Raw genomic sequence first — 17,126 nt, 5'->3', positions numbered from 1 at the left:
GGGCGACGCAGAAAGGGCCGAGGGGGTTGGTCTGGTTAGGGCTTGGGGTTTCTTTGGCCATTCCCCTATTAGGGAATAAAACCCCGGTTTTGGAAATATGACCCCCTTCCTACCCCCCTTTCTGTCGGAGTTGCTGTAGAGGTTGACACGGGCTGGCCGTAACCCCCCTTTGCAAGTCATCTTTGCAATATTCAGTTTAATCTCGCCTTTAAACACCTCTCCCCCGAAACCCCTCCGCCCCAAGGAAAAAAACCCCAAACAAGCAAACCAAAAACCAACCAACTAAAACCCCAAAACAAACAAAAACGCACAACCCCAAAGCAGAACTCCTGCAGGTGCAGAGCTGTAGCCGGTGGTCCGTACGTGGTGCGATTGAAGCCCCATGAACTCCAGCTGATCATTATAGCTTATCTTTACAAGTTCAAGGCCAGAAAGATTTCTCTTACTAAGTGCTGCAGAAGGGAGTAGCTTTCACAGAGCAGGAATTTATAGTTATCTAAGAATTTCTTCTTTGCATCTCTTCCTCCTTTGAAAGGGGTTTGCTGCCTTTGATGTGAATTTAAGGGAGACTCTAGAGGATATTGCTTAGAAGGATCAAACCCTTGTACTAAAGATATAATAGGAACCTTGTAACAGTTTTGCGTTCCAAAGGATAAACAATTTATTTGTGTGAGCAGTTAATTTAGTTGAACATCAATTTTGTAATGAAGCCATATTGTTCTGAGACAAGAAAATACAGAATTTTGGTAGTTTGTGGTGGCAAAAACAACTGCCATTATATTAAATACAACTGTTACTACCCGATTACAAACTTTTTGCTAGCATTGCTTAGTGACAGAGTTGACAGCAACCTGCTCCACATTTTAACCAACCAGAAGTCAAATAGTTTGTGAGTGTTGATTTTGGGACTCAAAAACGTGCTAGAAATTACATGTTTATAAAATGCAAGTTACAACTGCTAAATCAAACTGCAGCACTAATCAGTTTTTAGTTGGGTATATACCAATATACCCAAATATCTCTAAAATGTTTTCATTTTGTTGACTGCAGTAAAGTATAGTAGGTGTTATAGGAAAATCACAGCTGTTGGCAGTGAATGATAGTCTGTTTTTTAAATCTACCATTTAAGTAGTTCTGCTACAGAAGTTATTTAACTCTATTTAGCACTGATAAAGTAAAAACAGTAGAATGAATTGTTTGCACAAATCCATGCATAAGCCCTTAGTCTTGTCTTAGCAATTACCCTTTTTATTGTTTAGGGAATAAACACATCAGCTCCTTGTTAATCATTTTGGAAAAGCTGTGAGAGAAAGTGTCAGAAGAGGTCCAAATTCCTTAATTTGTCCATACAGACAAAGGATGAAGTCAACCAGAAAGCATGTGAAGTAATGTTTAGAGTAGGTGATGTATCTCTGTAATTGCCTTCAGATGACTGTTGTCTTTCATCACATTAAATGCATTTATTATATTTAGATGCAAAGTCACCTCATCCTAACAGAAAAACAAAAGATGGAAATGCTTCAACTTTTCTTGTAGTAACAGCAGAGGGCAAGACTAAATTTCAGACTAAATTTCATTTTGCTTGTAATGAAACTTTCATTTGGGCCCATTAATCAAGTTCAAAATTGGCCTCTTTGAGGCCAATGAACAGCAGGAGTGATTTTTATCTTTTCAGTAATACCTTTCAATGATGGCTGCAAAGGGAGGAGGGTGGAGCTGAGCAGTACCCTTCTGAAAGGAATTTAGAAAATCTCTTTGGTAATTTATTTGAGTTGCTGAGAACACTTAGGTTAGTTTTACATGTTTCTGTAACATTACACTAATGCAGAAAAACTCCATATGTATGTAACAATAACAAGAAATTGCAAGACACTGAGTTGGCCTAGTTACAAGAAGGAATCAACAAGGGGAAATAGGACTTTACCAAGTGGATAGCAATCAAAAGTATTTGGGTGTTTCTGGCATTTTATAATGTGCAAGAGCAAGTGGCAGAACTGAGACAGTTGTGAAATATTACTCACAAATTTTGATTTATGTTAATATAGAATTATCAATACATTTTGAGATCCCTGATAGGCAAATTGGGCAAAGTATTGGCTATAAAGAAGACCCAAAATATACATACAAGATAGTTAATTTGTGAACCCATTTTTCCCCACTCTCTGAAGTGACTTCAGTTGGGGAGTTGGCCTATTCCAGCTAATCAGTGACAGGACAAGAGGGCAAAGTCTTAGGATCTGTCAGGGGAGGATTTAGGTTGGGCATTAAGAGGAATTCCTTTACAGAAAGGATGGTTGGAACTGGAATGGACTGTCCAGGGAAGTGGTGGAGTCACTGTCCCTGGAGGTGTTTAAGGAAAGACTGGATGTGACACTCAGTGCCGTGATCTCTTTGACACGGCGGTGTTTGGTCATAGGTTGGACTTGATGCTCTCAGAAGTCCTTTCCAGCCTCATCATTTTGTGTGATTCATTTTAGTCTGTTTTTGTATGTGTTAGCAAAATCTGAATCACTGTGGAAGAGTGTCTGAACCCTCTCATGCTTGCTGCTGTTTGTAGCTTTGTGCTTTTCTGAGGTGATGTGCATGCTGGCTGCTGCTACCAAGAAAAATCTGCAGCAGCCAAGTGTGAAAATTTTTCAGCTACCCATTCTTTCAGGTATTTCATGCTGGATGTCATCTTTCTGGTTGCAACAAATAATAATAATAATCTCCTGCTGCACTGTATTTTCAGAAGTAAGAACAATTTTATGCATGTATACACCTATGAATATTCATTGTCCTAAGAAAAAACATTTCAGATTTGGGATATCTCATTTTGTTTGATTTCAGAATATGAAAAGTTATGACACTGGGATTTATAAAAATCCTTGAACAGTACCAACCACTGTACCAAGTCCTACACAAATATGTAGGTAAAAAGGGCCCATTGATTACCTTAACCTCTGAGGGGGAAAAAAAGATGTATTTCAGTTAAGACAGATGCTGTGTTATTGCTCAGATCCTTGTTAAACATATCAGTATAGAGGAGACGCGGGACAAAAGGAGAAGTGAAATAAAAACTTGCAGCCCCTGGAAAGCAGTGGCAAAGGAAGCAGTCACTGCATGAAGGCTGCCTGTGTAGCTGAACTGGTGAATACACCCTGGACAAACCAACTGAAGGTGCCTGCTTTGGTCGGATGTGTGTTTGAATACTGTGGAGACAATCAAAGCTCATTGGCTACTAGAGAAACTTTCCCATGGTGTTCTGCTTTCATGCCCAGCTTTGCTGATGGTAACCTATGATACAGTTTAGCATATCAGTGAAAAAATAATGTCATGTACTATCATATTACAATCTATTTAATTTTTAACCTTTTTCCCCTCTTCCCCCATTTGCTCTGTAGAAACAAAGGAAGAATGAAGTCAACAAAGGTTCGTGAGTCGTCATTTTTGGTATGTCAACCTTGATGTGTTTTGGTGCTTTGGGAATAGGAAGAAGAAATCCCTGCCCTGAGCACAATCTATGGCAGGGCATTGACAAGTCACTCAGGGTCGTGATGGGTGTTTAAATGCCTATTGGGGGCTTTCTGTTTCAAAAAAGATTTTTTAAAATTATATGTTTGGGGAAGGGGTCAGGGCTGTGTGCAGGCAATGGCAGTGGTAGTGCATTTGGCAGCCCTGAAATAGGAAACACAACAGGAAATAAAAGACAAGCTGCCAAAAGCAGAATGGGAGTGAGTGACTTTAACAGTTGGCTGATTTCAAATTGCATGAATGGGTATAAAACTACTGAACATTGCTGTAGTTTTGTTGTTTCTGAATAAAATGAAGCTTTCCAACTAAAGCTGGAAGATAAAAGCAGTTATTTGGTAAAAAAGTCAAAGCAAAAATGGTCAACAATATCAAAAATCACCACATATTGTTGATCTTCTAAAGAACACCCATCACTAATAAATCTGAAGGTCCAAGTAGATATTGTTCTTAAGTAATGTAAATATAGGCTTGGCTTTTGTTTAGCATATGAAGTTAGGTGAAAGCTTCACTTTCTTGCAGGTTAGTGGAAAGAGATCAAAAAGATTATTAATATGAGTGGGAGAAACACCCAAAACCTAGGTTATTTAGAACTGATTGAGTATTAATGTATTAAGACTTCTTCTGTCTACTCTCTCAAATTCTTTTAACACTTCACTAATTCTATTTTCCTAACAAAAGTCAGTATAGATTACATAGTACTCATGAAACATTAGAAATCTGATTTTTTCCATGGATAGAAAAATGCCACATCTGGATTACAAATTTTACCCCTATAGTAAAGTCATCCCAATTTAACTGAGTTGCCTGATAGGTGTGATTAAAGATCAGACTTGTGATTGGCTGATGGCAACCCACAGAAACATAGAAAACTATTCATTTTAGAGCATGCATGTTTCCTGCTGAAAGTATGATGATAGTACCAACTTTCCTCGGGTGATGCCACCATGATTAGTTTTATATTTACCAAGGCACTGGAGGATGCAGAGATCTGCCTCTGTAAATCTCACTAAAACTGTAGATGAGTCGAACAGTAATTCCCATTGTCTTTGGCACCTGGCTTCATTTAAACTTATTTTAAATCCTCCTGGATGTGTAGCTGCATCTTTAAAGTGTTCATAATTTAAAAATCTAATTTGTATGAAGCACATGGATTTTGGAAGTTTCAGCTCTAAAGCTGTTACATTGATTATTGCTACTGAATGGGGACTTCTTTTCTTCAGCTATGCTCTGAAATGTATTTATTTCACCAGTTTTGAGACATACTTCTTCTTTCTGTGAAGTCATAAGTTGTGGCTTTTTTGGGAAGAAAAGGAAAAACCCACATTCATGCAGTACTACAAATGGAATAACATACATAACCATCACACCCAGTGTTACTGTTTGCCATCTCCATCCATGGTTTTGGAGCCCTGGTGTAGTACAGAATGAGAAAAAAGCCCTCTACATTAAAGAATTTCGTGTGGTTGTACATGTGAAATAAGCAGAGTGGAACAAAAGTAAGACAAAAGCAGCGAGGAGATGGCACATGCTTTCCTTCACTCCCTCAGAACAGTGATAAAGTGTTGAGAAAATCAGCAGCCCTTTTATCTCCAAGATAATGTGCTGTGTTCTATGTGGCTCTGAGTTTTCTGCCTGTGTCAGTCTGGCTTGATGAGAGTGGCAACTCCTTTGTAAGGAAGAGCACAGCTGAGTGTCTTTGAAGGAGATGAATGCAATTAAACTTGATGGGTCTTATCTACTGTCAACTAACACAGGGAAGAAGGATTAAAGAATAGAGCTGGTGATATTATAGTAACTAATCCAAGGTGATTTATCTTCTGCTGCAGTCTAAGCTAGTAGTTTTTCCTTATTCCTCAGGGATTTCTCTATGTGTTGCATGGTAAATGCTTATTTTACTAGATGTTCACATATTTGGAAAGTTCTTCAGCGTTTTTTTTCCTGTTTGGAATGGGTAGGGGCTGAATTTGTAACTTACCTCAGCCTGACAATTGATGCTGATGTAGTAAAACAGGAAGAGAAGATGTCTTGTCTCCATTGCAGTACCTTTTTCCAAGAGCAGTCATTATCTGGGGATGTTTTGCATTTTGTAATTCATACCCAAACGTCCCAGCATTGCAGTTTTGTTTCAGTCCTGTGTGAGAGCTGATGGAGAACAAATCTCATGTTCAGTTCTCTGCCACGTGTGCTTCCAGCATAGCCTAAACTTAGTTCTGTTCTGAAGAGGTTACATTTATTCGGTTTTAGTTACTATTGATTGAAAAAAGGAAAAAATGGTCTGTCTGATGAAACTCTACTAAGACCTCAGGTCTGAATTTTCATCTTGAAAGACTTAAGTAACAAAGGCCAAGAAATTCAGTACATTCCTGGTCTACTGCAGAAGAGCAGAACATCACAAAAAGGAGAAAGCCTACTACAGAATCTAAAGGGCACAGCTAGAGGTTTGAACAAGTGGTATGAAGGAGCCTGTACTAGAAAAACAGAGGCAGTGCTTGCCATGGAATCAGGACTTGAAAAAGAATGAAAGGCAGTCATTATGGTGATGGCTGGGGATGAGAAAGCATCAGTCAGGAAGCTGAAGTTGTGTCCAAGAGATGGAGTTCAAAGCACCTCTATACCTTGAAAGGTTAGAAGTAAAAAAGCAAATGGCAAGCCAAAAAGTGACTTAGAGGAGCAGATACAAGTGTCTGAGTAGGCATGGGCTCTTCAGCCTGGTAGAGAGACTGTGGATGTGAGATGTGATAGAAATCTGAAAAATCATGAGTGGCACAGAGAAGATGGATAGCCATTGCTTTTTTTCAACAATTCTTCAGAACAAAAAATGAGGGGATATGCAGTATAACTGAAGTCTAAAAACCAAAGTGATTCTTTGCATAAGAGACTTCTGGATTAAAGTTTATTCAGGTTGAAAGAGTAACTGGATAAGTTTGTAGAAAAGGAACCTTTTGAATGTTAAATATATAGAAACTGCTGGAAATATATAGAAACTGCTATATGAATATATAGAAACTGTTGGAAATAGCTGGAGCTGCAAACAGTGGGAGGTCATGGGATTGTTGAGTGTTACTTTAGCACTGGTGTTGGTGGCTGAACTTGGAGATGAAGGTGGAGACTCATAGAAAAGTGACTCTTTAACCTATTTTTCAGTAAGTGTGTGTTACTCTGGGAATAATACTCTGCAACATTTGGAGTAATGCCCTGGAGCAGCATAATCAAACCAAGAAAGCACTGAAGCATAAATGTTCCAAAAATGTGATGTCTAAAGGTTTTGTATTCGTTCTGCCTTCACAGGAATCTCATGATCACGTTCTTTTGGATATTCCCGTCACTAGAGAGCAGATGAATCATTATCGAGCTGCAGCTGAAACTGCTCAAAGTGAACTCGCAGCACTTTCAGTGAAGTATGACTGTGCCCAGTCAGAGGTACATCTAAAAATAATTTCAAATCCTTCTCCAGACCTGAGGTTACTTTGCAGTTTCCTTATAGGAAGAATAGAATAGAAGAGAATAGAAAGCTTGCAGAAAGTCTGAAACTTGCTTTTCCCACAGAACTTTTAGGTTTTTTTGTTTTTAGAATGTCTGCGTGATTTTTACTTTGTTTCCTTCTGTGATCAAGAATTGATTATAAGTTTATATTTGGAAGATTTGAAGCATTGTAGCTTTTTGTCATCATCTAAGTGCAACATGTTTATATTAAATGTGAAAATTAATTAAATTGTGGTTGTATAAATGTTCACATAGATATCCTCCTCTTCCTCCTTAATTCCTGTTAATTAAGATCTAGCTGCTTATCTTTACTCATGTCTCCCTTTCATTCAAGTTATAGCTCCTCAAAAGTGCTCTGCTTTCATCACCAGTGAAATTGTGTTTGTGCTATTGAGGTTGATTGTAGCTAGAGAGGCTGAAGAACACATCCACATACTTTTTTCTCTTCCTGCTCTGAAGATGATGTTTCTAAGGAGAGGATTTATTACAGGATAATTTTAGAGCTGCCTTATTTCCATAGGCAATTTTTTCTAAACATATAACTGCTTAAAATTGATTTGATTGAAGTCAGCAATGTGGGCAGTGGTCAGTTTTAAAGTGGAGTAAAATCTGCCTTTAGAAGACATGAAATGCTTACATTAATTCACATACAGAACTACAGGCATAAGTGGCCACAGGTTGAGGTTTAATTTGATCAGTTGATCCTGCAGTTACTGCAGGGTTCCCTTACACTTAACATTTATCCAGAACTGGTGCCTTAAATTTAAATTTAAGAAGCCATACTGAATTTAATGTTCTCATATAAAGAATTTATTACTGGAAATGTTGAATGGCTTTATTGCCAGAACGTCTGATTGATTTATAGATTTTTCAAGACAGTGCTTGCAAAAGCATAGTCAAGAAAGCAGCTGTTCATGCTCTTGTTAATAAAGACCTTCATGACCCAGCTGAGGTCAGAGCCTTGTTCTGCTGAGTGCTCTGTAAAACTCATGATATGGGATTATTCTTGCTTTTTCTGCAATTGGAACTGACCACAAAGACAATGGACAGATGAAAAAATATCACATGGGGAGTTGAACCACAGAGAAATTTTAAGGTTATGAGCACTCTAAGATACCATAGCTTGGTGCAGCTGCCAAGCAAAGCAGTGCTATTGTTCCTTCAGCTGCTCGTTTCCTTCCCCACACTGCCCCACCCCTTGTGCTGGAACAGATGTATGTGTAGTTTTTACAGTGCTCTGTTGTGTCCATGCAATTGAAAAATAATTCCTTTCCTTCTGAGTTGCTTTTTAGCCAGATCTGTTTGCCAATCTTATTTCACCTTGTAGCCATATAAGTGCTTCTTTTAGCACTAAGAGGAGGGTGGAGTATGGAAATGAAGCCCGTGAACCCGGGAAAAAGCCAAGCTGCTTTCTTGAACTCAGTGCTGTCCAGAGTGTCTGATAAAGCTGTGCTTGCATGTGAAGCATAAGCTCTTTGAAGGCTGTGCTGCTGCAAGGGTGATCCTCCTACCTGATTTCCCAGTGTTAGCCTTTGCTCTGTGATTCCCTTTCTCCTCTGCAGAGGAGAAAGGGAATCACAGAGCAAAGGCTAACACTGGGAAATAACAACTAATAACTAATTGGTTGTTATTGAAATTGTTTGTAGGGGAGTCAGACAAACACAGGGCTGGTGCAAGGGAGAAGACAGCATGCGTGGCTGGAAAGAGGAGAAGCAGGACCTCCCTTTTCCAAGGCAGTTGCTGCTCTGTTGGCTCACCAGGCTCTCAAATTTCTCTGAGTATCTTGGGTTTGGTAATACTGAAAGACTCCAATAGAGGAGTGAATTTCCCATTGTCCTGGATTGCAATCTAACGTCTTAAATATTTTTTCCTTAAAATGTTTGCCACAATTTAGAAGTTCTGTCATTCACCATAAAGAATAGTTAACTGGGCTAAATTATTTGCCTGTTAATTTTCTGTGATAGGACAGAAGTCCTTCAGATTGCATCTTGCTGCTTTTAGTTGGAATTGTCAGGAAAGCTGAAGCATGCCTTAACACTTCCTGTGACAAAAAAGTCCACTTTAAACTACTTGTTCCGAATAACAGAAAAAATCATATGGAGATTTTGTTTGCCTGGTGAGTCTCCCTCAAGTGCAGTCTCCTAGAGAAGTTTCTAATAGAAATGGAAGTTTAATGGAAAATGGTATTTCTAACAAAGAGAAAGAGAAAAATCTACTGAACTCCATGAGCTCTTTGAAAGCTCTAGCGTCATTCCTGTAAGAGGTCTTTTATACTTGAGGGTGATTTTTCTCATCCTACCCTTCCTTAAAAGGCTCTGTTGCTGTTTCTGTGTAAATACAGCTACATTTAATTGGATTATCATACCCAAAAAACCTATTTGCATAAGATGAGAAGAGGATGCCTACCATACCATGCTACAAAAATTTACTTGCCTCTGAATCTGCCTCAAGCCATCAAAAGGCTCCGTATTCATACATCAGGATACTTTGCTGTTACAACTCCCTGCAGCTCTAGATAATCTGAGGAATTGAGCACCAGATTTGGAAGCAGGCAGGCAGCAGGCAAAAAAGAGGGAATTGTGGTTAATAACTTTTCTGTAATGCAGATACATAGGAGACACGAATTAAGGTTGTGCAGCAGAACTTAAGTTAGACTTTTTCTAAATTCTGAATTAGTAAATAAACTTATCTTCCTGTAAGATGTGATCTTGAGAAGTTCACAAAGCTATCCAACAGTAGCTTTTGTTTTTGCAAACCTCTTCCATTGCTTTTTCCTAGTCATATGAAAGTAAAGTTGTGTCCCTCTACTCAGTCTTGTAGTGATAGAAATGTTTCTTGTCACATTACTTAGCTTATAATACAGTCAGGTAATTTCAAGCTGGGAAAATTATTCTTCATTAATTTTCTCCTTTTATATCTATAGCTGCTTAAACTCAGGTCGAGCATGATCTCTAAAGAAGCTTCTTTTCAAGAGCTGAAGGCTGAAGCTGACAGCCATAAGGAAAGCAAGGCCAGACTGATGTCTCGCCTCCTGTCTTTGCAAACGCGAATCCAGGAGATGGAAGAGGAGCTGTGTGTGCTCGATGCCTCTAAAAACCAGGCTGAGCTGGCAGCTCAGGTGGCATACAAGGAAAACTTGGAGCTGAAGGAGGAGCTTCATGAGAAAAGCGCAGAACTTAAGTAAGAGTCATGTGAGATAAGAAACAACTTTTTTTTTGGATGGGATGATGGAATGGTACAGTTGTCAGTATGGAAAAATAAGTAGGTAGATGGACTTTATTGCAGTTCTGAATTCTGTTACAGTGTCTGAGTGTGTGGAAGGTGTTAAAATTTGAATTTTGTTTTGAGTTGGTAGTCAGTACCTAGAGGTTTGAATGTTTTGTACTTTGAAGGTGAAATGCATTGAAGTTGTAAAATATAGAATCCTTTAACTGTGCTGTTCATAGTGTATCAGAGCACTGATATATCAGTTCTACATAATTGCTCATGTTTCGTGTCTGTAGGCTGGAGACTTGTAGCAAAATTGATTGGTATGAAAATATTATAAGCTCTTAAATTCCAAAATCAGTGTCAGTCCTTTTAATAGACACCTGGACTTTTTAAATGGATTTTTCTACCCATTATCAGACTAATATTTGTGACTCCATCAATACTGTCTAGAGCAAGGAGTGAATGTTTACCAGATACTTGTCTTTCCCAAATCAGTGTTTGGCACAGGTCTGCCAGATTTTATGCATTAAAAGTGAATAATTAAGTCATTTTAAGACTTAGAGAAAACCATTACAGTGCACTTGTTTATTGCCAGCTGATTTTCCAAAAGCCCTGCCTGGAGAGTGCAGTTTTACATAATGGCTCTTAAGATTCTTTAAAATGCTATTTCTGGAAGGGAAAAAAAAATAAGAAGAAGAAGAAGAAAAGGGAAGAAAAACCTCCTATCCTGTTTGCTTGCCTAACTCACTGAGAGAAAACTTCTGGAATACTGTGTTTCATACTTGCCTGCCATTATAGTGATACAATCAATTTTAGGGGCATAAATCTCTGCTGTCACTCCCAGAGCAGTCCTGGCTGCTGTCTTTGGCATAGAATACTTGTGTAATCAGTTCTGTTTGTGCTGATGCGTGGTGATCAGAACCAGGGGACTGCTCCAAGAGAGAAGTGAGAAAAAAAAAAAAAAAAAAAAAAAAGCTTGATTTCCACCTCTACCAATCCCAGCTCTGGTTCACTGTGCACCTGGAGTGTGCCACTGGACTTCTGGCAAAAGGGAAGAGGTACAGGGATAGTGACTCTGCTCATTTGGAAGGAACAAACACATTGGATTGCTCATGAATGTGCAGTGTTTGCTTCCAAAGCTCGTTGTTGTCCTCAGCTAATGGTTCCATGTGTCACTTCACACTAACCAGTGTGTTGACTCAGTGAACTTCAGTCCCTTATTCTGGCCACCCTGGTAGTGCCTGGCACATGACTAGTCCTAATTAGGTGTTCAGAAAAGATTTTCACTGAAAACCACTAATGAGAGGGAAGAGCAAGCCAGCATACATGAAGTGCACATTTGCATTCTATACCTTGGGGATACAGAAAGAAATGTTTGGTGAATTCTCTGGTTGGCTTCCAGGGTGTGCCCCTCTCCTATTGAAAATGGTGCTTTTCTACTCGACAGGTCTATTGCCATGGTATTTTTAGAGTGTGAACTGTCAAAAGCTTTTCTCTTCTTCTTTTTTCTTCCCTTCTCTTTGCTCATTAGTTCTGAAGAGCTAGCAAAACTGTGAAAAAGCCGTGTTCTACTTTTTTGTACCTGATTGCCTATTTTCTAGGTGCTCACACCTCTGTGGCCCTACTGCAGGTAATTAGATTATTTGTAAAGTTATCAAATGAGTCCTTTGTACTTCTGATTTTTTATTTTTAGCAGCAGACATGGTTTTGTTAGTGGATACCTCAGTTTTTTAGAGCCACGGAACAGTTGTGGGTGGTCAATCTTATATAATATTCTGACAATTAGGCATGCATATATGGTATGTCTGAGCCTAATACCTTTTCACTTCTGATATATCCCTCCTCACAACAACAGTTCAGCAATCATCTCATGGCTTAGTTTTGCTGGGGCTACAGAGGAAAGGAAGGTGCCCAGAGGTGAGGAAGCTGTGAGGGTGCTTGTGTTCTGAAGGACAGTGTCTGCTGCAGAAGGCAGAGCTCCTTTGGCTCACGGTGTGTGCTGTGCAGCAGCATGTGGAACTGCCCTCCTCAGTGCCCAGAGCAGTAATGAATGTTTTCCATTCCTCTCTGCTATTCTGCCACTCTCTTTCACTTTGCAGCGTTTTCAGCAGCTTTGCTGATCCCCCTCCTAAGGTTATGTGTTAAATCTGTTAAATCTTTTCATGGACTGTCTGTTTTGCTTACTGATTTATAAGCATTCAATGTACTGTGTTTGCACTCACTGTGCATCTCCTGTTGGAGTCTCGTGGGGCTCTTTGGTTATGGAATGATGCTCTGTTTGATTGCCAGCTGGGAGAGGAAGAAATCAGACATGGGAAAGAATGAGTCCAGCAATGACTACTGGACCCACCCTAAAAACTGAAAATAGTGCTGCACTCTGATAAGCAAATGAGTTTCAATAAAATATTTGCTCTAGACACGCATTTGGTTACATCTCAGGTCTTGATTTATTCTAGAGTGAAGAACTTGCTTTAGAAAGAACCTTGTTTTTCAAATGGAAGCTTGTCTTGCAAATTTACCACTACCAATCTACCCTGTCTTGCAATCTTCCACTAAGTACCTCACTCTGGGTGTTACTGAGAGGTACTGGAGTGGACATTTGGATTACACTAGAGGTTGTTTTGAGCTCTGTTTGGTTGGCTGGTTTTGCTAACCTGTTTGTTTGTAGTTTTTCATAAGTGATGTGTGTTTCAGCAGCATGAGCAAGATTTTTTTCTGTGTTTCCTACCAAATCAGACTGTGGTGGTTCTTGTTTGCTGGACCCATCTTTGTCCCTGGCAAGGGAAGGAATGTAACCACATTTATATCAAACTCACTGTTAATTTATTTGGTTAGTTATTCTTGTAGAGTATTTACAAGCTGACCCCTGCTCTTAAGGCTGAGAACACATTTCATGTGGAATATGCATCCATGTGATAGGCACCTGTAGAGTGAAATCGATGGCAAAATTGTGATGAAATTGCTGGCAAAAAGCTCCATTTTCTTAATATCTTTGTGGTAGCCCCTAGATGCTGTCTTTTAAAATACATCCCTTTCAAGAGTAGTGCTTCAGAGTACTGTACAGCAAAGTAGTGTCTCCCATCTCTGCTTCTGCTGGTAAACTTCCCTTCACAGGTACTCTGGATGTCTTACACTTCCATTGGTCCAGAAAGGCTTCTCTTCACTTGAAGTTTGTTAATCATCTCTGTCAGCTTCTGTAGAGTGAGGGGATGTGAAGTGCTTTTCACATATTTTTGCTGAGTTGATCACTCTCTCCCCCCCCACCACTTAGTTTTTCTAAGGTTTTGCTTGCATTTTCTACTTGTAGTATCTTGAGGGCACTATTTATTTGTGTCACTTAGTTCTTGTGTTTTATTCAAATTTATGCTGAGAATGAGATTGGGATCATAAAGGAATTTTTTTAGTGTTTATCAAAAGCAATGATGAAGAAATGTTTACACATATGGCAACAGCAAAAGTTATCATGTATTACATAACAGATATAGAGAATTAAATGAAACTTAAAATTCATTTGGTGGTATGCAGAAGCCAGCAGTAGTCTTGGGACAATGTATGTTGCCTAGAATTCTTTTTCAGGGAACTTTCATCCTGACATGTATATTTTCTTTGTCTGATTAGGAAATATTTGAATGAGTGTGAAGAAAATGTGACTCAAGCTACTAAAATCAGCAAAAATTATGAGGAGCTCCTTACACATCTTTCTGGATTCTTGGACATAGACATCAGAGAAAAAGAGAAACCACAGGAACATTTAACATCAAAGGTGATTGTGTAGGCAAATGTTTCTCTATAGTGATTTAACAATAAAACAGAAAAAATATTTAGTTGTCACAGAAGTAAAGCAAATAATAGAGATCTTTGTATTTAATTATGTCTTGCAGACAGTGCTATCATTTAAAGACGGATTTATTTTTCCTACTGGGCTAATTTTCAAAGGTGCTGAAGACTAACAGGCCTCAGTGAACTCAGTCTGCTCTCATCTGCATAAATAATTAATGAGCCTGTAGTTCCCACATTCAGCCCTGCTTAGACACTTGGTTAAAAGCTTTCCTTAAAACATTAATGTGGGGGTCAACAGGTGATGTGTAAGCTGTAGCACGAGATCTTATCTCTTATCTTGAGCTGACATACTATTAAATGCAAACATCTGAAATGGCATGCCCTAAAACAACTTTTTTGTGTCCTGTAATAAAATACTGTAAATAACTTTGTGGTGCTTCTGAGACTTAATAATATAAATTTGTAATTTCTCTTCAGAATACTTCTGAAGTTCCAAAAACTGAGCTTCCATTCAGGAAAAGAAAGTTGCTTGTATATTCTTTTAACATCTATCAATGCTGCTGAAAGTAATTTTATTCTAATTTTATGCATTTGACTCATCTTCTGTCCACTCTTTGACCTCTATTTTTCTTTCCTTCGGAGCATAATAGATATTTGGAGAAATTCTGTTTCATAATGTTCATGTCATGACTGTAAGATTACAGTCTTAATAAATCAACATTATTTAGGTATGTAGTGAGTGTACGCCCTCATAATATTACAAGCACATTGAAATTTTAATAGATGCTCTAAAAATGTTGCCATGCAAGATGCACTCTTGCATGCTTTAATAATTAATAAGTTAATCATTAGAGCTTTAAAAAAACATATTTTTATGTCTTTTAACAAAGTAGTAATAAATCTAGTTGGAAAATCTAATTTGTGGTGAAAGCTGTGCCTTAGGAAACCTTAGCAACTAGTTTTTCTGGGGTCTTGGCACATCTATTGAGCTTCTTTTCCACATTATGCTTTTATTTAAGACAGAACTGATCTGTTTTAGACTTAACAAATGTCTTGCCAGCAGGAATCAGGGTACATTTTTTGCTCACTCTTTGAAGTGCCCACATTTGTCTATTCCACTGATTGGAAATAGCATAGTGTACCAAAACAGCCCTGGAATCCTCCTGGAAAGGACTCCTTTTTCCAAGGTGTTGGCTGCTCATAATGTCAGCACACCAGGTATTTGGCCCTGTCCTTGAATTGCTTATGAAATATCTGTTACTAACTCAAACCTCTGGTGCCTTAAAAGCTTTGAGCATGAATTGCAGCTTGTTTTCTTGTTCCAAATGAAAGGCACACATCTTAAAAGCCAGGCTGGAATGGTTTGCCTTTCACGAAGAAGCTGCAAGGTCTGTCTTCTGACCTGCCTCACGTCAAGCACGGATATGCAGCAGCAGTAGCTCCCCACCTGTCTAATACATCATAAAGTCTGTGTGAGAGCAAATCTGAATCACCTTTAGCTGAGGTGGGGGTTAACAGTGAGAATATAATTCTATGATTTTAACTTTCTGCTCTTTTTCTAAAGGAGCAGTAGAGTGCAATTATAAGTCCGATCTGGGGGTCACCAGAAACATTGAGTCTTTATTGGCATGATTAGGAGCAGGTATAACTGGGATGAAAATTTTTAATTTTTAAGAGTTTTTAAGAAGCTACTAATATTTGATTTATTTCTTAAGGTCTCTGAAATATGTAAAGAAAATGTGACACTAAAAGACAAGGTTGCTGCTCTTCAAGAAGCTGTGAATGTCCATGAGATGGAGTCTAAAGCTAACAGAGAAACTATAATGAGACTAGTTTCAGAAGTGGCCAAGGAGCAGAAAAAGGCAGCAGGATACTACCAAGACATGGAAAAACTTAGTAAGGTACATAATTGCATGGGGTGTATGCTTGTCAGGTTATCAAAGGTTTTCTTGACATTTCAAATTAATTTTTAATAGGAATTGCATGAGAAAAAATTAGGGTCTTTCCTATAAAGGACATTTTTCTAAAGTTATTTTCAACACTTTGAAAGCGAGATATGAAGATTAAACAATAATATTTTGCAAAATAGATCTGCGGTAGATTTGATGGCTTTCAATGCTGTTTGCAAATTTCTGCTTTTGCTGTCTTCTTAGTGTTGTAACCTTTGTGCTTGCACAAACATGTAAATAAATGAATGTGTATATCATTAATATCTCAGGCACAAGTATGAAGTGGTGAAAATGCTTTTAAAAATAATATTTATTTGATACTGCAAATTTTCTGAGAATTTTTTGACTCAGTTTTACAAAAATTCTAATGAGAAATTGAAAGGAATTGATTGGACACTATTCTTTCTCTTAAAGCACTGGCAGGTTAAGTGGCTTGGCTTCCATACGCCCTAGATTATCTTTTCACTGCATTATAAATTTGTATTTCATAACCATTGACTCATAGCCCAAAAGTTGTAGCAATATGATGGCTCTTGCAGGAAAGCAAGAAGCTTCACTGTTGGGAAACCTTAGAGGAAATCTGTGCAGCAGGAAGGATGGTCAGATGGGAAATGTAAGTTAAGTTGTAGGTCAGGTATTCCAAATTCACCTAGCTATGATTTATGAAGGAAAAGGATGTGATTTAAAGATTGAATTGCTCCAGCAGCAGTCCCCATTAAGAGTTCATATATTTCAAAGTGCATTTCTGTAGCAATTTTCCTTATTGCTTTGCCCTTTGAGTGGTGTCTGTGGAAAGGAGGCAGTTTAGTGAAGCCAGAATGAAGATTTCCTGCAGGTGAAACAGTGCAGTTAAAGATGATGGCCAGAACGTGAGAAAATAGGAGAAGAAACTCAGACTGCCAAATACGTAGCTGAGTTGTGTGTGATTGAGTTTGTAGGAATTTTTAACATAAAGAAAACCTTGTGCAAGTGAGTTTTCCAAATTAACACAGTATTTTCCCCACCCCTGGCATTCCTCTTTTCCTGAAGAAGAGACACCCACCATACACTTTAAAGGATATAGTGTTCTGATTTGGTTGTAAGCAAAATACTTAGGAGATGAGAAATAGCTGGCAGCCTGCTCTGGAAAAGAAAGAATTTGTGTTGAAGATAAATGTAAGTACCACAAGGGTAATAAATTTTTCTTACTGC

At 38.4% G+C, this 17,126-nt stretch overlaps 1 protein-coding gene across 1 annotated transcript in view; it reads left to right on the top strand.

Annotated features, from left to right (window-relative positions):
- The window catches only part of ARMT1 (acidic residue methyltransferase 1), a 47,641-nt gene that overhangs the window by 13,156 nt on the left and 17,359 nt on the right, over window positions 1–17,126 (top strand). The window contains exons 6-9 of the mRNA XM_050971868.1: window positions 6,802–6,933; window positions 9,920–10,176; window positions 13,825–13,969; window positions 15,702–15,887. Coding sequence (XP_050827825.1) covers window positions 6,802–6,933; window positions 9,920–10,176; window positions 13,825–13,969; window positions 15,702–15,887 — 720 coding nt within the window. The remainder of the gene's footprint in view (window positions 1–6,801; window positions 6,934–9,919; window positions 10,177–13,824; window positions 13,970–15,701; window positions 15,888–17,126) is intronic.

This window comes from Serinus canaria, chromosome 3, assembly GCF_022539315.1.
Source record: "Serinus canaria isolate serCan28SL12 chromosome 3, serCan2020, whole genome shotgun sequence".
Lineage (NCBI taxonomy): Eukaryota > Metazoa > Chordata > Aves > Passeriformes > Fringillidae > Serinus > Serinus canaria.
This window is presented reverse-complemented; position numbering and strand designations above follow the sequence as displayed.